At 47.4% G+C, this 15962-nt stretch overlaps 2 protein-coding genes across 2 annotated transcripts; one reads left to right on the top strand and one right to left on the bottom strand.

Moving 5' to 3' along the window:
* Window positions 1–571: 571 nt before the first annotated feature.
* On the top strand, window positions 572–4912 carry CEBPE (CCAAT enhancer binding protein epsilon). The gene is made up of 2 exons (XM_063303128.1): window positions 572–1097; window positions 4564–4912. Exons 1-2 carry the CDS (start codon window positions 672–674, stop codon window positions 4864–4866), a joined length of 729 nt encoding a protein of 242 aa, XP_063159198.1. The 5' UTR covers window positions 572–671; the 3' UTR covers window positions 4867–4912.
* A 7377-nt stretch (window positions 4913–12289) lies between these two features.
* On the bottom strand, window positions 12290–13285 carry C4H14orf119 (chromosome 4 C14orf119 homolog). The gene has a single exon (XM_063303127.1). The coding sequence runs from the start codon at window positions 13230–13232 to the stop codon at window positions 12885–12887; it is 348 nt and encodes a 115-aa protein (XP_063159197.1). The 5' UTR covers window positions 13233–13285; the 3' UTR covers window positions 12290–12884.
* Window positions 13286–15962: the final 2677 nt, after the last annotated feature.

The raw sequence follows: 15962 nt of genomic DNA, 5'->3' as shown, positions 1-15962 counted from the left end.
GGAGACAGCCGCTCGCTTAGGTAGGATTCAAGGGGGAATTGAGAAATATCTGGAGGTGTCTTCACAAACAGGAACCTCCGTTACCACTTTGCTGGAGAGCAATTGTAGAGGGGAAAGAAGTTTGTGCGGATTCTGCAACGGAGTGGTGGGTGGTTGTAGGAAGCCAGACGGGCCTTTTATCCAAGCGAGGAGCAACAGGGACGACGATGGCATCGGTGGTCTTCCTCGCATAATGGGTTGGGAAGAGAAGGACCCCTGAAGTGGGCGAGGGTCCCAGGGAGAGATCGCTGGATGAACCGGCCTTGGTTACGAGCAGAGCTGGGGTGCAGCTTAGAAAGAGGAAGGAAGGGGCAGGCAGGCAGAGGAACAGGGCAGAGAAAAAAGAGGGAACAAAGTCAAGAAAGGTAGAGGACAGGAATGCAGTGGTGACAGGGAGAAGAAGGCGAAAACCGACTTGGACGTCCAAGAATTGGCAACTCGTGCCAATCAGGGTCCAAAAGGAAACCAGAAGGACCGAGAAATATACAGACTTTTACGAAGGAATAAGCAGACATCAAGGAGACCTCAGAGAGAAGGCTTGAGAGACAGGTTGCCCGTGAAGACGTGGCAACGAGGTCAGGGGGAGAGAAGAAAAGAAGACGCGAGCATCTGGGCGTTGGGGGCCTTCCGCCATGTCCCAAGGAGGATACTTTGAGAGCGAGAGACACTACCAAGCTCTAGAAATGCCTCCTGCGAGGCCCGTTGGCACCGACTTGGCCCCCCTTGGCGAATCAGAGCTGGCCTCCTACATTGGCGATGAACAGCTGCTCTCGGACCTGCTGCAAGGGGGCCAGCCGAGGCTCCCCAAAGGGTCCTCCTTCCCAAACTACTTTCCCAGCGACCCGTACCCCTTTCTCTCCTATGGAGGGGAACGCAAGGGCCTCCCCTCCTTCGACTCGCGATCGGTGGCTGTCAAGGAGGAGCCTCGAATCGGGGAGGCTGGGCGAGGGGCCGCCCGCCACCCATACAGCGCCATGCACTTGCCAGCAGCCCAGTGCGCCCAGGTGACCCTCACCCAGCCAGGACCGCGCACCGGGCAAGCCCTGAGAGTGCTCAAGGTAAGGAACAAGAAGACCCCCCTATTCCCCTTGTCCTGCTTTCTCTAGCCTGGAGACCCCAATCCTGCCACCCAACCAGGGAATGCTGGTTCTCACAGTTGCCCTATCGTTGCCTGTAGGAACAGTCTTTAAAATCCTGTGGCGAGATCCAAACGTAACCCATGGTCATTTCCAGGTGTACCCACTGGAGAACTTGGAAAGGGACCCGTTTTGCCTCCACTTTGACCAATCTACGCCCCGTTGCTCAGGGGAGGGTTGCTAAGTAGGTGCAGTTCCCTGGGTTCTGGCACAGAATGACCCAGGAGGATGGACACTGTGCAAATGGTCTCCGTGGGCTTTATATAGCACCATTTGTCTCCGTGGCACTTTATGGAGAATGACTGAAGAAGGGCCTTGTTCTAAGCAGTTGGCACAGGAAGAAGGAAGAGTGGGGGCAAGAGAGACAAAAGAGTTAATCTGATTACAAGGATATACAGTAGGCCTTGTTACCATGGGCCACGAAGACAAAAGATTGAATGGAAAAGGTGGATTTTGAGGGGTGATGGGGAGAAGGCCAGAAAGATGGCATTTCCTGAATCCTGACCCATGTTTTCAGAGTCCCTGTTTCTTAACTGCTTTCCCTAAGAATCCAGATTCTGTACAGTCCTATTTTGGGATCCTAGTCCTGTTCAGCCTGGGCTTTGCAGAGGTGATTTCCAATGCTGCAAAATCCTTACTTCAAAAATCTGCCTTGTCTTCTCCCCAAACCTTTCCCTCGTCGTCAGAGGAGCACCAGAAGTAATGAAGTGGGGAAATGGGGTAGAGTCTCCACAGACAGTAACTGAGATCAAATAACAGTGGCTTGGTTATGGTTTGTAAAAAAATGTCAGCCATGCCTAGAATCGGCTAAAAAACGTAACGTGGAGACCTGCCGTTATTAAGGCAACTGAAGGTGTGGTACATACAAGCTTCTGAGATCAAAAGAACTCTTATTAGGCAAAAAAGGGACAACGAGGAAGCAATTTTGTCTGGGCTCACACAAAGCGCTAAGCCATAAGATTGCTTGTTCGTGGCTTGGCGGGATGGTGAAGCCCCACCAGCCTGTTTTGTTATCTGTAGGTCATGGCTTGGCACAATGGTGGCTTTTTTAACAATCCATAGTTACCCCAATCATGGCTTATCATGGCAGGTGAACAGGCTCATGATGGCTGACATCAAAACCCCATCTCCTAAGGTCTTAGCTGGCATTACCAAGAATTTCTAGGCACACAACTAGACCCATTCTCATCTGATAAAGCTAAGAAGTGATGGGTTTTCACTCCTTTTGCAGGCAACCTTGTAGATGAGATGGGAAGTGGAGTGTATAATAAGGTTGTCCCTTATTGCTTTTAAAGCCATTAAAATGTAGCTGTTTCAGCAAGTTCTTTGATGTCTGAAAGGTGGAATCGGTCCTCTGACAGGGAAATGTTTGTTGATTATAAGATTTTCCAACACTGGTGAGTTTTTCCCCCCTCTTTTTGTTGGATTAATTATTACTGTGGCTGTTTTTATGATTCTTTTTATCGTTTGAACCCGGTGACTGAACGAGGTACGTGAAACGCTCACGATCCCTCATGGACTGAAGCAGCGTATGAACCCTGAAGATAAATAAACCGACTACTGTAAAACGTTTCATGCACGGTCTAAAGCAATTAGCGGATGCCGGTGGTGTGCCAAGTGTAGATCAAACGCAGTGATGCAAATTTTGATCTGATTTACAAGGATGGGAGTGTGGGATGGTGGATTGCCAAACTCAGTGGGGCTAAAGCGGAGATAGCGTGCGAGGGCCGGTCCAGGAAAAGCATTCACGGCGTTTTGCAGAAGATCTGAAGGCTTAATGAAAATATTTATGGGAAACGTTACAGGGCTGCCTTTGAGCCAAAAGGCTGAGCCGGGCAGCTCGCCCTCCCTAAAATCTAGTAAGACAATCGAAGGAAGAGTCTACATTTCCCCTAGGAATTGTGAAGTCCAGCCCCCCCACACACACAAAATCAAGGAATTCAGAACTACCCACATTTCAGTAATGGATCTTTCATGCCAGTCTGAAATAAATACAATCTCATGAACTGTAAGAGGCAGAACTGCCCACTCTCATTGATGTTAATTTCATTAAGGTGGAATCCCTTTGAAAGCTTGGAAATGCTTCTTCCCTAGATTTCTTCCCACCTAGGCGGAATTGTCGTTTATGAGATGCTGCCAACAGAATCACCTTCTATCTCTTAATTTTTTACATCTGTACTCTTTCCATTCCTTTCCCAGCCTCCCCACAATCTTAGCATTCCCATCTCCTTTCAGATTTGGAGAAATCCAGGGCTTTTTTTGTTGGGGGGAATACACAGACTGATTTCCCCGCAGTTTGTTCTTGGACGACTGCACACCAGTTGGACAACTGCAATTCAGAACTGCAAAGCTCCAGCAGGTCTCACCCAGAATCTGTCCTTCAGCCTTCAGCAGCAGAGAAAACATGAAATCCATCCTGAAAAATCATTTCTAACTTCTCCCACCCATTTAAAAAAGAAAAAAGAAAAGCTTTTGTACTCCTGAAGATTATTCGAGAATTGGAGCCTGGCTTCTCATCTCCAAATTTCGTAGAAGTGAAGCTTTCCTTATCACAAGCTTTATTTTCTTTAACTTAAGTCAAGGTGGGCAACCTGCTGGGGGACTGGGAACCACAATTTACCTGGAGGGGGGGAAACAAGGGGTGAAGGGGGTGGGTGAGCAAGAATGCAAAGGCCACGTCACGCACGTGGGCAGGGTCACAATTTTCTGCATTTTTCCTGTATTTAGAAGGGAGTTTGAATTTATGCTGCTGTTGCTTTAAACCCAAACCTCTTTCTTTCCGGTTTCTATGCTGCTCCAGTCCTGGAGACTCCTATTTTAGGAACCATACTACTGTTTTTAGGTTTTTTGGCTTCAAACAGATGTGTGTGTGTGTATGTGTGTGTGTGTGTGTGAGAGAGAGAGAGAGAGAGAGGAAAGGAACATAGACCTGACTTTGGGGATAGGGAAGCAATGAGCTGTTAAGACTTTGAGAAAAGTTCTGAGAAAGGGAAGCATGAGGAAAAAATTCAAAATAATCCCCCCTTGAATTTGGCTGATGACCCTCTGAGGTAGGCTAGCATGGCAGGGATTCCAGGAACGTTCTTTATTTTTCTTTAGGCAGAAAAATAAGACTTTGAAAGATTCTCCAATTTTCTCTCTGCCCCATCTTATACTAAATAAAATCAAGGTGGGGTTATTTTGAGTTTCTTTCTCACCTTTCCCACTTCCTCAGGGCTGAGGAACCCTTTCTGCAGTCTCCCTTTACTGGCTCTCCCATTCCTTCCCTATCCCCAAGGTCAGCCCTACATTCCTTCAGAGGGAGCCCCAGTTTCCCCACCGTTGTTGCAAATAAATGGGGCTCACCCCTGGCTTCTCTCACCCATTACTTCTTTCTCTGTGCCCGCAGGGCCCGGCCTGTATTCCCTCCCCCCCTTGCGTCCCCCCCAAGGGAAAGAAATCCGTGAACAAAGACAGCTTGGAGTACCGCTTGCGCCGCGAACGCAACAACATTGCGGTGCGCAAGAGCCGCGACAAAGCCAAGCGCCGGGTGATGGAGACGCAGCAGCGCATGGTGGAACTCCTGGGGGAGAACGAGAGGTTGCGCAGCCGAGTGGAACAACTGATGCAGGAGACTGAGACGCTCCGGGATATTTTCCGCCAAGTGCCCGAAGCCGCTGGGCTGATCAAGGGCCTTGGGGGGTGCAGCTGAAGCCGGTCGGGGATGGGGAGCAAGGTGGAGAGAAGCGGGGCTGGAATCAGGAGGAGCTGGGCTTTTGCGTGTGTAAATAAAGGATCGATGCTTGGGCTTTCGCGATCTGTGGTGGTGAATTTTAATGCGCGTGGGGCTGTTCCAGGCCATGCTCCAGAATCTTGCAACTGGAGACGCAGAATCAAGCTTACACCAGAACTATTCTGAGCCCTCTGGATGTGAGGAAGATACGAGGTCCCTCTGAGGGAGGGGGGCCGGATGGCAAGCCCCCACCTCTTTTTAAGCTTCCCCTCTCGGTTGCACGACTCCGCTGGGCTCAGGGTCGGCATAGAGCAAACCCCTGATGGGGTGCAAACGATGCAGAAGCTAACAGTGGCCATGCAGAAGTTGTGTATGTCTGGATGGGGGACACAGTGCTGTGGAGGCCTCAGGTAAGATCTCCACTTGCCCCCAGCCCTGGCACAAACCTACCCTGGTGGCATCATTCTTCTGCCCTGTCCCTAAGACATCGCCTTGATTTCATCCCCAGCCCATGAATGAATGAATGAATGAATGAATGAGACTTAAGTCATCTGTAGCTGCACAGCTGTTTTCCTCCTGATTCCTACCCTCCCAGGCCAGTTTCCAGGTGTGGAAAAACTGTTTGGCTTTGCCACACATTCCCTTGGAGGGAAGCTGGGCAGGAGGGGTGTGCTGATGGGGCCCTTGGAACGGAGGAAGGAAAGGGATCAGCAACAGGATGCCAGGAGAGGTCCTGCTGCTTGAAAGAGGGGAGGAACAGCCCCAAAGCTTTAAGTCCCTGGAGCAAAGTCTCTCAACCTCAGCAACTTGAATGGCTAAGAAGAATTCTGGGAGTTGAAGTCCACACGTCTTCAAGTTGCGAAGGTTGAGAAACATTGCCCTAGAAGGGTTCCATCCTCTTCTCTTGCTTCCACTGTGGATTTGTATCTGCAGGTGGCCAAGTGATCCAAGTGGGCAAAGAAAACACACACACATCCACTCCCAGGCTGTCCTCAACCATCAACGGGAATGCTCCCCATCAGGCCAGATAAAGCCTGCAACCGTTGGGCTCAGCTGATCACCAGGACCTGCAATGATGTGGCTGTAACAAGCTTATGATGGTTTAGGCCAGTGTTTCTCAACCTTGGCAGCTTGAAGACGTGTGGACTTCAATTCCCAGAAGTCCCCAGCCAGCATGCTGGCAGGGGAATTTTTGGAGTTGAAGTTCACACGTCTTCAAGCTGCCAAGGTTGAGAAATGTTGGTTTAGGCTACCAAGGGCTGGATGCTACCCTCCTGAAGCATCCTCCAACGTGGTTTCTGGAAGCCCCAGCATAGAAAGAGGTGAACACATGTCCCTTTTCATTTTCTGAAAACATGCATCCCTTTCAGATATGCAGATGCATCTTATGCAGACCTTCTTGTCTCCCTCTCTGCTACCGAGGGAAGTCTAAGGCTTCATTCCTGTTCAGATCTGAAGATCTGGTGGAGATAGAAAGCCCGGTTTTCAAGATGGAAGGAAGCTGAGTCCAGCAATCATCAGAGAATGGGGTATAAGAAGCTGCCAAAACCTAAGTCCAAATATTTTTCCATCTCACCCACTTGTTCCTTCTGGTGGCAGATCTCTGAGGCTTCTAGTAGGATGTGGCCTCACCATTTTAATCCATTAAAAGCGCCAGGCTTGAACTGAGATCTCCTACATGTCAATCCCCTCCTGAAGGAATCTCTTAACATTCTTGACTTGAAGTACTTAAGTAAGTTGAGCCAACAGGCTGCTCCCTTGGAAGAAAGGTGAAGCTTTTTTCCTCTTCTGTTGAAGCTTTTTGAGCTAGATTTGCTTAGAAAAAAAGGAGAAAAGAAACTTAGGGGGGGTGTATTTTTATTGTCCCTGGAGAATCAAAACATGGGCTGATCCAAAGAAATTGGCCAGCATCCAATTCAGGAGACAGAAAAAGAAAGTGCTTCACACAAAGGATGGCAACTTGGGTTAAAAGCCACAGGGTGAGATGGGTTTTGTTGTGGCTGGGCAGTGTCTTCCCAGGGTTTCAGGCACAAATTCTTCCCAGCCCTACTCAGAAATTGAATCTAGGGCATTCTCCCAGTAAAGCAAGAGCGCTGTCATTTTCAAGGAGAAGGAGCACCCCAAGGTGTAGAAAAGAAGAAATCCATTGATAGCTATTGGCCATACCGAGGGAAGGGCATCCCCATGTTCAAAGCCTACATCAAATGTCAGAATAGGGTACTTCCTGATGTCCCTCCGCCAAGGTCAATCTCCATCTTTGGGGTCTGGGTAGGATCCCCTTCTCTAAAACAACGCTAAGAGATGTCCACCCAACCAACTAGGAGAAGTTCAAGTAGCAGAATTCCTAAACTGTAGGATTCCCAGTCACTTTCTCCATGACCCCCACCACACACACACACACACACACAAACACAAGAGTTGCACAAGGCAGCGGTTGATGTTACAACCTCCGGAGAACTACTTATGGACAGAGGTGTTGTGATGATGCGACGAGGCCAACCTTCTTGCTGCTGAGATCCTGTGACCACACCAGACATGACCAACAGCCTCGGAAAAGAGCACCCCGGTCCACACCAGGTCCTCAGGTTTGGGATCTCGGCACTCCCTTGCCAAGGTTCCCTTCTCCTGACATCCTCCCTTCAAGACAGAGGTACAGGCAGCTAGCTTTAAGGTAAGCCACCCCCCCACCCCGTTGCATGGTCTTGTGAAACAGGCTGTTACACCATCAGGAAAGAGAAATAAGCGGGCCACAAACCACAGCCGCCCTTCTCCTCTCGCCTTGCCCTCTGCAAACTCCTCAAACTTGTCATGAACCCCGCATTTAAACCCGGGAATCCAGCTCGAGGCGAAGGCAGTCCAACCCAGACCCGTTTCTTTGTTCCCCTCATCCAGCTAGGTCCTAGAAGAGAGGCATCAGTGCTCCAAACTCACAACCACCTTTTCTTCATCGTTGTGGTACTTCTCTGTTTCTAGACCACTAAGGTACATTCCTTCCCGTTCCCCACACACCCTGCTGCTGCAGGCTGACTGCAACGGGCAGGTTTGCGAAACCTCTGGCTACGCAGCTGTTCTGGAAAGCTTCCAGTAGCTCAAAGGTAAGGGCGGGTGCTGTCCACCATTATGCCTGAAGACCAAGGAAGCTAGAGGAGGCCACTGGAGGTGAAGGTCAGGCCCCAGGGCACCTGGCTATCATCCCAAGGGACTGGGTGCCCTAGTAGATTTTCCAAGCCTCCCGCAAGGCTCAGAGCTTGCTCAGCTGAGATGCACTGTTTCCCCAGAAGAGGACTGATGAGTGGGAAGTCTTCTGACCAACTGCTGCGTCAGAGCAACTTTGCAGAAGCCAGAACATTCATGGAACTCCATAACCCCGAGCCATGAGATGATGCCTGTTGGCCTTGACTTGTGTAAGGGGCGTCGTTCAACGCAGAACAAATCTGTTTTTGAGTTTCCTTGCAGGAACGAGATCCGCACCTCGGACGGCAGCCCCGCTGAGCAGGCATTGAATTAAGGAAGTTTTCCCCATTGCAGGGAGGCAGTGATGAAGCAAGATTTGTCCCCAGTTAAATTTCTACCTGCCATCACGAGGTTTTGAAAGCCACGATGGGTGGAAGAGAGAGATGGCAGCATCAGCCTGAAGTGAGAACATGGATTCTTTTTCAGAGAGGGTTGGAAGAAAAATCTCTCAAGATTGCAGGGTTAGAAAATACACACTGGCAGGATTCCTTCAATAAAAAACTACATTTTTAATTGAATAATTTTTTAATATAATAAAATAAATTCTATTGAATAAAAAATTAGTTTGCTTACTGAATTAACGTGTTTTTTGATGGTTTGCATGACACACAACCATCAACGCTGACTGGACAATTTTTCAAATTTGTACAACATGCTAAGCGCCTCCAGAACAATCCATGGTTAAAACTAACCAAGTTACTTTGGTTAGGTCTTTCAGGGACCTGTAAAGAACCAAAGGCAACGCCTGGAATGGTATCTGGAAGTGATGAAAGCAAGGATAATGTCCAAGGACCAAAAAATATGTAGAAGTTCGGGAATGGTGTTGGTAAAAACTAGATTTCCTTTTCTTCATTCTTATTTCATGCCTTTCATTTCTTCGGCTTAGTAATTCTTACTTCTTTTTTGTGTTTGTGAGTGTTGTGGGGAAAGGGTATCATGCTATCAGGCAAATGATGCTAATGGCATAAAGTTGCAACTTACACAATCCATGTAATTCATGATCTTGTGACAGGCGTGATGTCATAGTGGCTTGGACCAGACATTTGTCTGGACGCTGAGTAAAGATGTTTATCCTGAGAAGGAAGAACACGGTGTGTGCGTGTGTGTTTATGCACGTTAAACATTTTGTTTGAATGCAGCCATCTCCCTCACTCCCCCAGGAATTTACCTGCCAAAGTAGGGGGGAGTGGAGACCTATCCCCACAGGGAGTTGAGACAGATCCCCAAAGTCAAAAAAGTCAAGATGGGGGCCACAGCCCTGCAATCAAAGGACCAGGCTTTGATTGCATGATTGTGGCTGCCATCTTGACCTTTCTGACCCCCCTGCCCATAGGAAGGCAGTCCAGTATTTTGGACTCTGTTCATCAAAGGACCCTGTTCATCAAACACCATGCACTACAAAATAGGTAATTACTGGAGTGAACTGTTGCGTTAAGCTATGTTTTGCCTAACCACTGTGTATCAAATAAACCTCAATTGGTTGGATTCACACATAATGCTAAACTATGGTTCACCCAATTATGCCAAAGCCTGATAAATCCCATGGCTTGATGTGTTGCATGAATCAGATCAAGAGGATCTTCCTAACAGAGCCAGCCGCTAAGACAGCCTTACCCAACCCAGCGGAAGAGGTGCTCCAGATCTTTACCCTTGGGCTTAAATTCCCATAATCCACAGCCAAGGGAGATGTGGTCCCAAACAGAAATGCTAGGTTTGGGAAGGCTTATCTATGGAACCATGCTCCATGTCGGGTGGTGAGGCCTTCCACTAAAGCAGTGTTTTTCAACCTTGGCAACTTTAAGAGGTGTGGACTTCAATTCAACTCCCAGAATTCCCAGAGTGGCTGGTTGGGGAATTCTGGGAGTTGAAGTCCACACCTCTTAAAGTTGTCAAGGTTGAAAAACACTGTGCTAAAGGGAAGGCTCAGTAGGGCCTCTTGTGGCCAAGAATGGAATTATCTGTGGGAACTTAAACCACGTCCCATGGACACTTCCTTACCTGTTGAACTAACGATGCTACAGAAAGCTTGAACGGAGTAAGAAATAGCAAGCCGAGGAAATTGAAGGCATGGGAAGAGATAAAAAAGGAAACACAGCTAAATCTGGTTTACCCCAAGACCCTTCAAACAGTGTCACTCCTTTCTGTCCTTGCAAACCATTTTTACTTTTTCTCCACATACCACTTCACATGCTGCCTTTGGTTCTTTAACCAAAGTCAGAGTTTGCCCACCTGAGTCTGCGATGTGCAACATTGCAGAAGCTGAGAATCACATTTAGCTTTTGGGGACCAGGCTCAAAAAAATGGGTAGAGACTAAAGTTGCTGTTTTAAGTTGCACTTAAAATGAATTGGAATCAACTAGAATAGAATAAACTATTTCACTATACACATTATATATTTACATTATATATTTAATGTATATAAGTGTACATTAAAATGAAATTAAATGAATACAGCCCATAGCTCTCAAATAATTTTTTGGGACTTTTAACCGTATAAATTATATCTATCTGTATCTGTATCTAAATAAACTCACCTTCAGGTCGAACCCGATTCCTTGGCTGCACTGTCAGAAATGCCAAAATGGTCTGCTATTGGCTTTTTCTAGGGTTTTTTTTTTTTTTTCATTTTCCAGCCTACAGTAGTTACAGCTCTGGGATTTCTTGATTCTCTCCCATACAAATACTAACCTGGTCTGACCCTACTTAGCTTCCAAATCTGTACTGTGTAACAGTTTCTCAACCTCAGCAGCTTTACAATGTGGGGACCATGCTGGCTGGGGAATTCTGGGAGTTGAAGTCCCCACATCGTAAAGTTGCTGAAGTTGAGAAACACTGCTGTACAAGGTCGGCCAAGCACTGCCCCCTTTGAAATATTAATCAGCTTACTCTTAATTACTTTAAAAGAAAAGCTATATCCAACCAAATAAGAAATGGAAAAAAGAATTCACCACCGTCAGGTCTCTCTAAGAGTTCCCCCAAACTGCAGAAGGGCACCAGGTTAGGGAATATTGATTTTTGATGTGGGAAAAACGGGCCGTAGGTCACCTACCCCACCTCTTTGGACAAGAAAGGAATGGTTGTAAATCTCCCTTCTCCAAATACTCCCATGCTGGCTGGGGAATTCTGGGAGTTGAAGTCCACACGTCTTAAAGTTGCCAAGGCTGAGAAACCCTGCCCTAAAGCCATGGCCTGGGATTAGAAAAATGCAATGCAAAGTTGAAATCCTTTCGCTGACAGCTGAGAAACCCACTTGTGTTCAAGAGACATTTCAATTTGCTGAGTGTCAGTTTACTGTTTGTATCACTGTCCAAAGATATAAGGCAAAGAAGATAAGACAGCTAAAACAAAATGGTTGGCTCCAGATTTCTTAGAGACGTTTTGCAAATGGCCAAACAATTGATAGAGGCCTTTTCTAGCATTCTTTCCTCCTTGACGTCAATCACCACCTAGCTAAAACTTAACTACAGGCACAGGCACATTTTACAACAGGAGGACTCTTCAATCAATCTAACGCCGATAGTTGCAAAATGAAATGTGTTTGCTCCATTGCAAAGCTTGGTGACCATTAGTCTGTTAAAAACATTGCATGCGTTTGCTTGACCCCAAAGAGGAGGTGAGAGAGATGGCCCCTGTCTTTTAGGGGACAAAGCTTAAACCTCTCATCTGAACTTTCATTTGCATCTGAGTCCACCCTCAAACCAGTTTCTTTTGGGGAAATCAAGAGAAAAGGCAAAAATGGCTGGCTTACCTATCACGTTGCTAGTTCGGTTTGAGCGTAGCATTTTCTGTGCTACCTACTACTGTGATTTTTAAGCCAAAGTTTTGGCTTAGCAGATTGTGTAAATCAAGGGAATTGCAGCTGATTCTAAAATGCAAACTAAGATGTGGACGATGTGTGGTTCACAAGAAGTTTCTAGAACAGGAAGGAACGGTTTGTTCCCATGAACAGTGTTTTTTTCAATTTCACAGGATATCTAAACTAGATTCTCAGTAATATAGATTAATTTTTCTGTGCTGAAAATCTCACTTGGTGATTTATACTGTGTTGACCATGGATCTGGGTATTCATGCTTATCTTAGAGCTTAACAGCAATTTTCAGCCTCTGAAATAATATATTCAATTATTCATAATTGACCAACGATACACTGAAAAAGTATAATTTGCACAGCATTTTAAAACCCCTTGTTTATTCATTTGTTCTTTACAGTACGCTTCTACTCTTTGTTTATAGAGATACATCTTCTTTAAAGGGTCTAAGAAAAATACAAAATCATACGAAAAAAGAGAAGGGAGAGAGGAAGGGAAGGAGGGAGGGAGGGGAGGGAAGGGGGGAGGGAGGTTGGAAGGAAGGAAAAGAAGGGGAGGAGGAGGGAGGGAGGGAAAGAAAGAAGGTAGAGGGAAGGAAAGAAGGAAAAGAAAGAGGAGGAGGAGGAGGAGGAGGAGGTGGGGAAGGAAGGAAGGGAAGGGGAGGGGAGGAGGAGGGAGGGAAAGAAGGTAGAGGGAAGGAAAGAAGGAAAAGAAAGAGGAGGAGGAGGAGGAGGAGGAGGAGGAGGGGAAGGAAGGGAGGGAGGAAAAAAAACCACGAGGGTCACCAATTTTCAGGACAACCGAGCATTTAACCCTTTGGGTTTGGTAAACAATGTTTATTCATATTATTCAGGGTTGCACATGGAATGCCATGTTTCATTTAACAGCAGCGCACTGGAGATGTCCAGAGGAGTCGATACAAAATAGGGGGTGGCAGGGAGAGCCACGGCCCGCGTCAGAGCTGTCCTGCTGTCGCAGCCACCTCCTGGTAAAAGCGCCCGGCCAGGTCCGGCATCTCCTCCTCCAGCTGCCTCACGAACTCGTTGCGCTCGGCCTCCGACCAGCCGCGGAACCACTGGTCCCAGAGGCGCATCTGGCACTCGTAGATGGACGGGGGCTTCCCGGGCCCCACGCTGAGCCCGGCCAGGCCCTCCAGCAGGGGAAGCACCTTCCAGGGCACGGCCTTGTCCACCAGGTCTCGGAGGAAGCGCTCCCGTTGCGCGGGGGTCCAGCCCGACAGCCAGTGCAGAAGGCAGCGCATCTCTTGGGCCGTCACGTAGGACAAGGGCAGCGGTTCCGACATCCTGCAGGGGGCAGCAGAGAAACGGGGAGGGGGGAATTATGGGTGTTGGGAAAGCAGAGGCACCTTCCGGCCGCAGGGCTCGAGACTCCATTGAAAGCAAGCAGAAGGTTCAGACCCAGAGGCTCCATTAGAAGGGACTTGGTTGTGGCTCAGAAGCTAAGCAAGGTCAGGTCTGGTTCGTACGTGGATGGGAGACTCTGGAAATCCCAGAGCTGGAAGCTCGATTGGGAAGTCAAAATCGTCATCGTCCCAGAATGTCTCGATGGCATTTTGTACCACTTTTGTACCATTGCCATGAATGCTTCAGAGACACATCCATTAAACTTGACCCCAGTGAGACCTTTGCTGCAGGTTTATGATGCTCACAGCTTCTGACCTTGCTCAGACTCGGAAAACAGCCTCAATCCCATTCGACAATATGGGGCAAACTTTTTCCCCATATATTTTCCTTCCTTCCTTCCCCTCCCCGCCTTTTATATACAGGTAGTCCTCGTTTAGCGACTGCCTCGCTTAGCAACCATTTGCCGTTCTAACGGTGATGAAAAAGTAACGTTGCAATCAATCCTCACATTTATGACCTTTGCCAGCCTGTAAAGCAAAGGAAATCTGACGGAAGATCATAAGCACAGTCGCAGTTTCACTTAGCGACCACTTTGCTTAACGACCGAGTTGCTGGTCTCAGTTGTGGTCACTAAACAAGGACGACCTGTACCCAGCTTTCTTCCTTTTGAAAATACAGCAAGAGGTGTGTAAGGCAGTCATTCTTCCACATCATTACACAAAGCTCAGAGATCATATTTGCTCCCAAGTTTTCAGCTGGAGTCCTTTCTGCACAATCTCCCTGTGGATACCTTGTGCCTGGCCCTTGGAGTGGGGGCAGGGGGAGTACAGAAGGCAAGTATACTTAAATACTGATTGCAGGAACTGAACAATCGTATTGATTGAGGGGCAGATACCGCAGGAATTGGACTGCTGGAAAGGCCTGAAATTTGCAGTGGATTAAGACGAATACAGCCATACAGTAAGTATGAAGAAGCGAGGCAGGTTTTCTTAGGCAGAGTAGCAAGATAGGCACTGTAGCATACTGGTTAAAGGGTTGAGCTAGGACTGGAAAGACCTGGGTTCAAATCTACCCACAGCCACGGAGCCCTACCTGGCTCAAGGTAACTTACTCCCAGCCCCAAACAGTCTTGCAAAGGGGATAAAATGAAACAAGGTGTATTACGTACGTCACCTTGAGCTTCTGGAGGACAGGCAGGAAGTGCATCTAACAAATAAGCCAAATAAATTAAATTAAATAAAAAAATAAAAATACCCCCAAGGTATTTTTGAAGACTTGCATGGTAGTAGGAACCCAGTAAAAACTGTAGGATCCCAAATACTGAAATTTCAGATTACCAAGAGGCAGTATGGTGCGGTAGTTAAGGTGTTGGACTAGAAAGTGGGAAATGGTGAGTTCTAGTCCTGTCTTAGCCCAGCCCACCTCACAGGGTTGTTGTGGTAGTAGGGAAAATAGGATATGGGAGCATTATGGACACTGCCTGTACAAAAATAAAGGTGGGATACAAGTCTAATAATAAATAAAATAAATTACTACCCTGCAGAAAAAATACCCAGAGTCGGGCAGAGTCGGGCAGCACCCAAATCAAATAAATTTAAATAAATACAATTTGGAAACAAGTTTGGAGCGCAAACGGACAGAGGAAAAGCTGAAGTGGCAGATACCAGAAAAGGAAGAACTGGATTAGGGAACAAAAAAATGAGGCAAAATCCTATCCTACCAGAAAGTATAAAAGGGCTGGGGTCATAATCAAAAATCACAGACTCAACATCTTGATTGAAATAAATGAGTTTATTGGCATGCAACGTCCCCGAAGACCATTTTCATACAGGAAAAACCAACAAGAGCTTGGAGACCAAGCCCGTTCTGCATTTAGAACGTAATTAAAAGGACCCACCAACATCCGAAGAATACAATTGGCATAACTAAGTAACAACAACAAAGTTTAAAAGCTCCATGCAAATTGTATTAAAGTGCCACCATCAGTTCAGCCTCAACTCTCATTTTTCCCAGCTAAATAGCCGAACTCTTTCTAACACCTTCTCCCTTCTGCTTGTTCATCTAGGGGTTCCTCCCCCCCAAAAAAAACACTTTCATAATACTGCATACAACTCTTATTTACAATTTCACAGTAAAAGAATATATTGGGGAACAAAAGAAATGGCCACGGCAGCTCTGAAAGCAGACAAAGGAAAATTCAGTTTAAACAGAGCAGCGAAACTCTTCCACGGGGGGGGGGGGGAATTTGAATAAGGTGTTCTTTTATAGCAGTGTTTTTCAACCTTGGCGACTTTAAGATGGGTGGACTTCAACTCCCAGAATTCCCCAGCCTCCCATCTTAAAGTCGCCAAGATTGAAAAACAGTTTGAATGCAAGGGGGAGAGCCTTCTTCAGATAACGGAGGAGACACGTGTCTATAAGACGCACAGAGACCCCAACAAGCCAGATGGACAGAGGAAGTCTGATGTCGTGCGGACCCTGCACAAATCCGGTTTGCACCTGGGTGCGCGCAAAGCAGACCCCCAGGCAGGTACATTCAGGGTCACTCACCTGCCCTGAATGTCGGGCTGGGGGCTCACCCCTGTTGGAATGCAGCGCCCGAGACACGTGTCCTCCGTTGATTTGGCACGATGGGAGTTGTAGTCCCACCCCGTCGCCCCGGGGAAGAG

The sequence above is a fragment of the Candoia aspera genome, chromosome 4, assembly GCF_035149785.1.
Source record: "Candoia aspera isolate rCanAsp1 chromosome 4, rCanAsp1.hap2, whole genome shotgun sequence".
NCBI classification, from domain to species: domain Eukaryota; kingdom Metazoa; phylum Chordata; class Lepidosauria; order Squamata; family Boidae; genus Candoia; species Candoia aspera.
The sequence above is the reverse complement of the archived record's forward strand: the minus strand, read 5'-3'. Positions and strand labels throughout refer to the sequence as shown.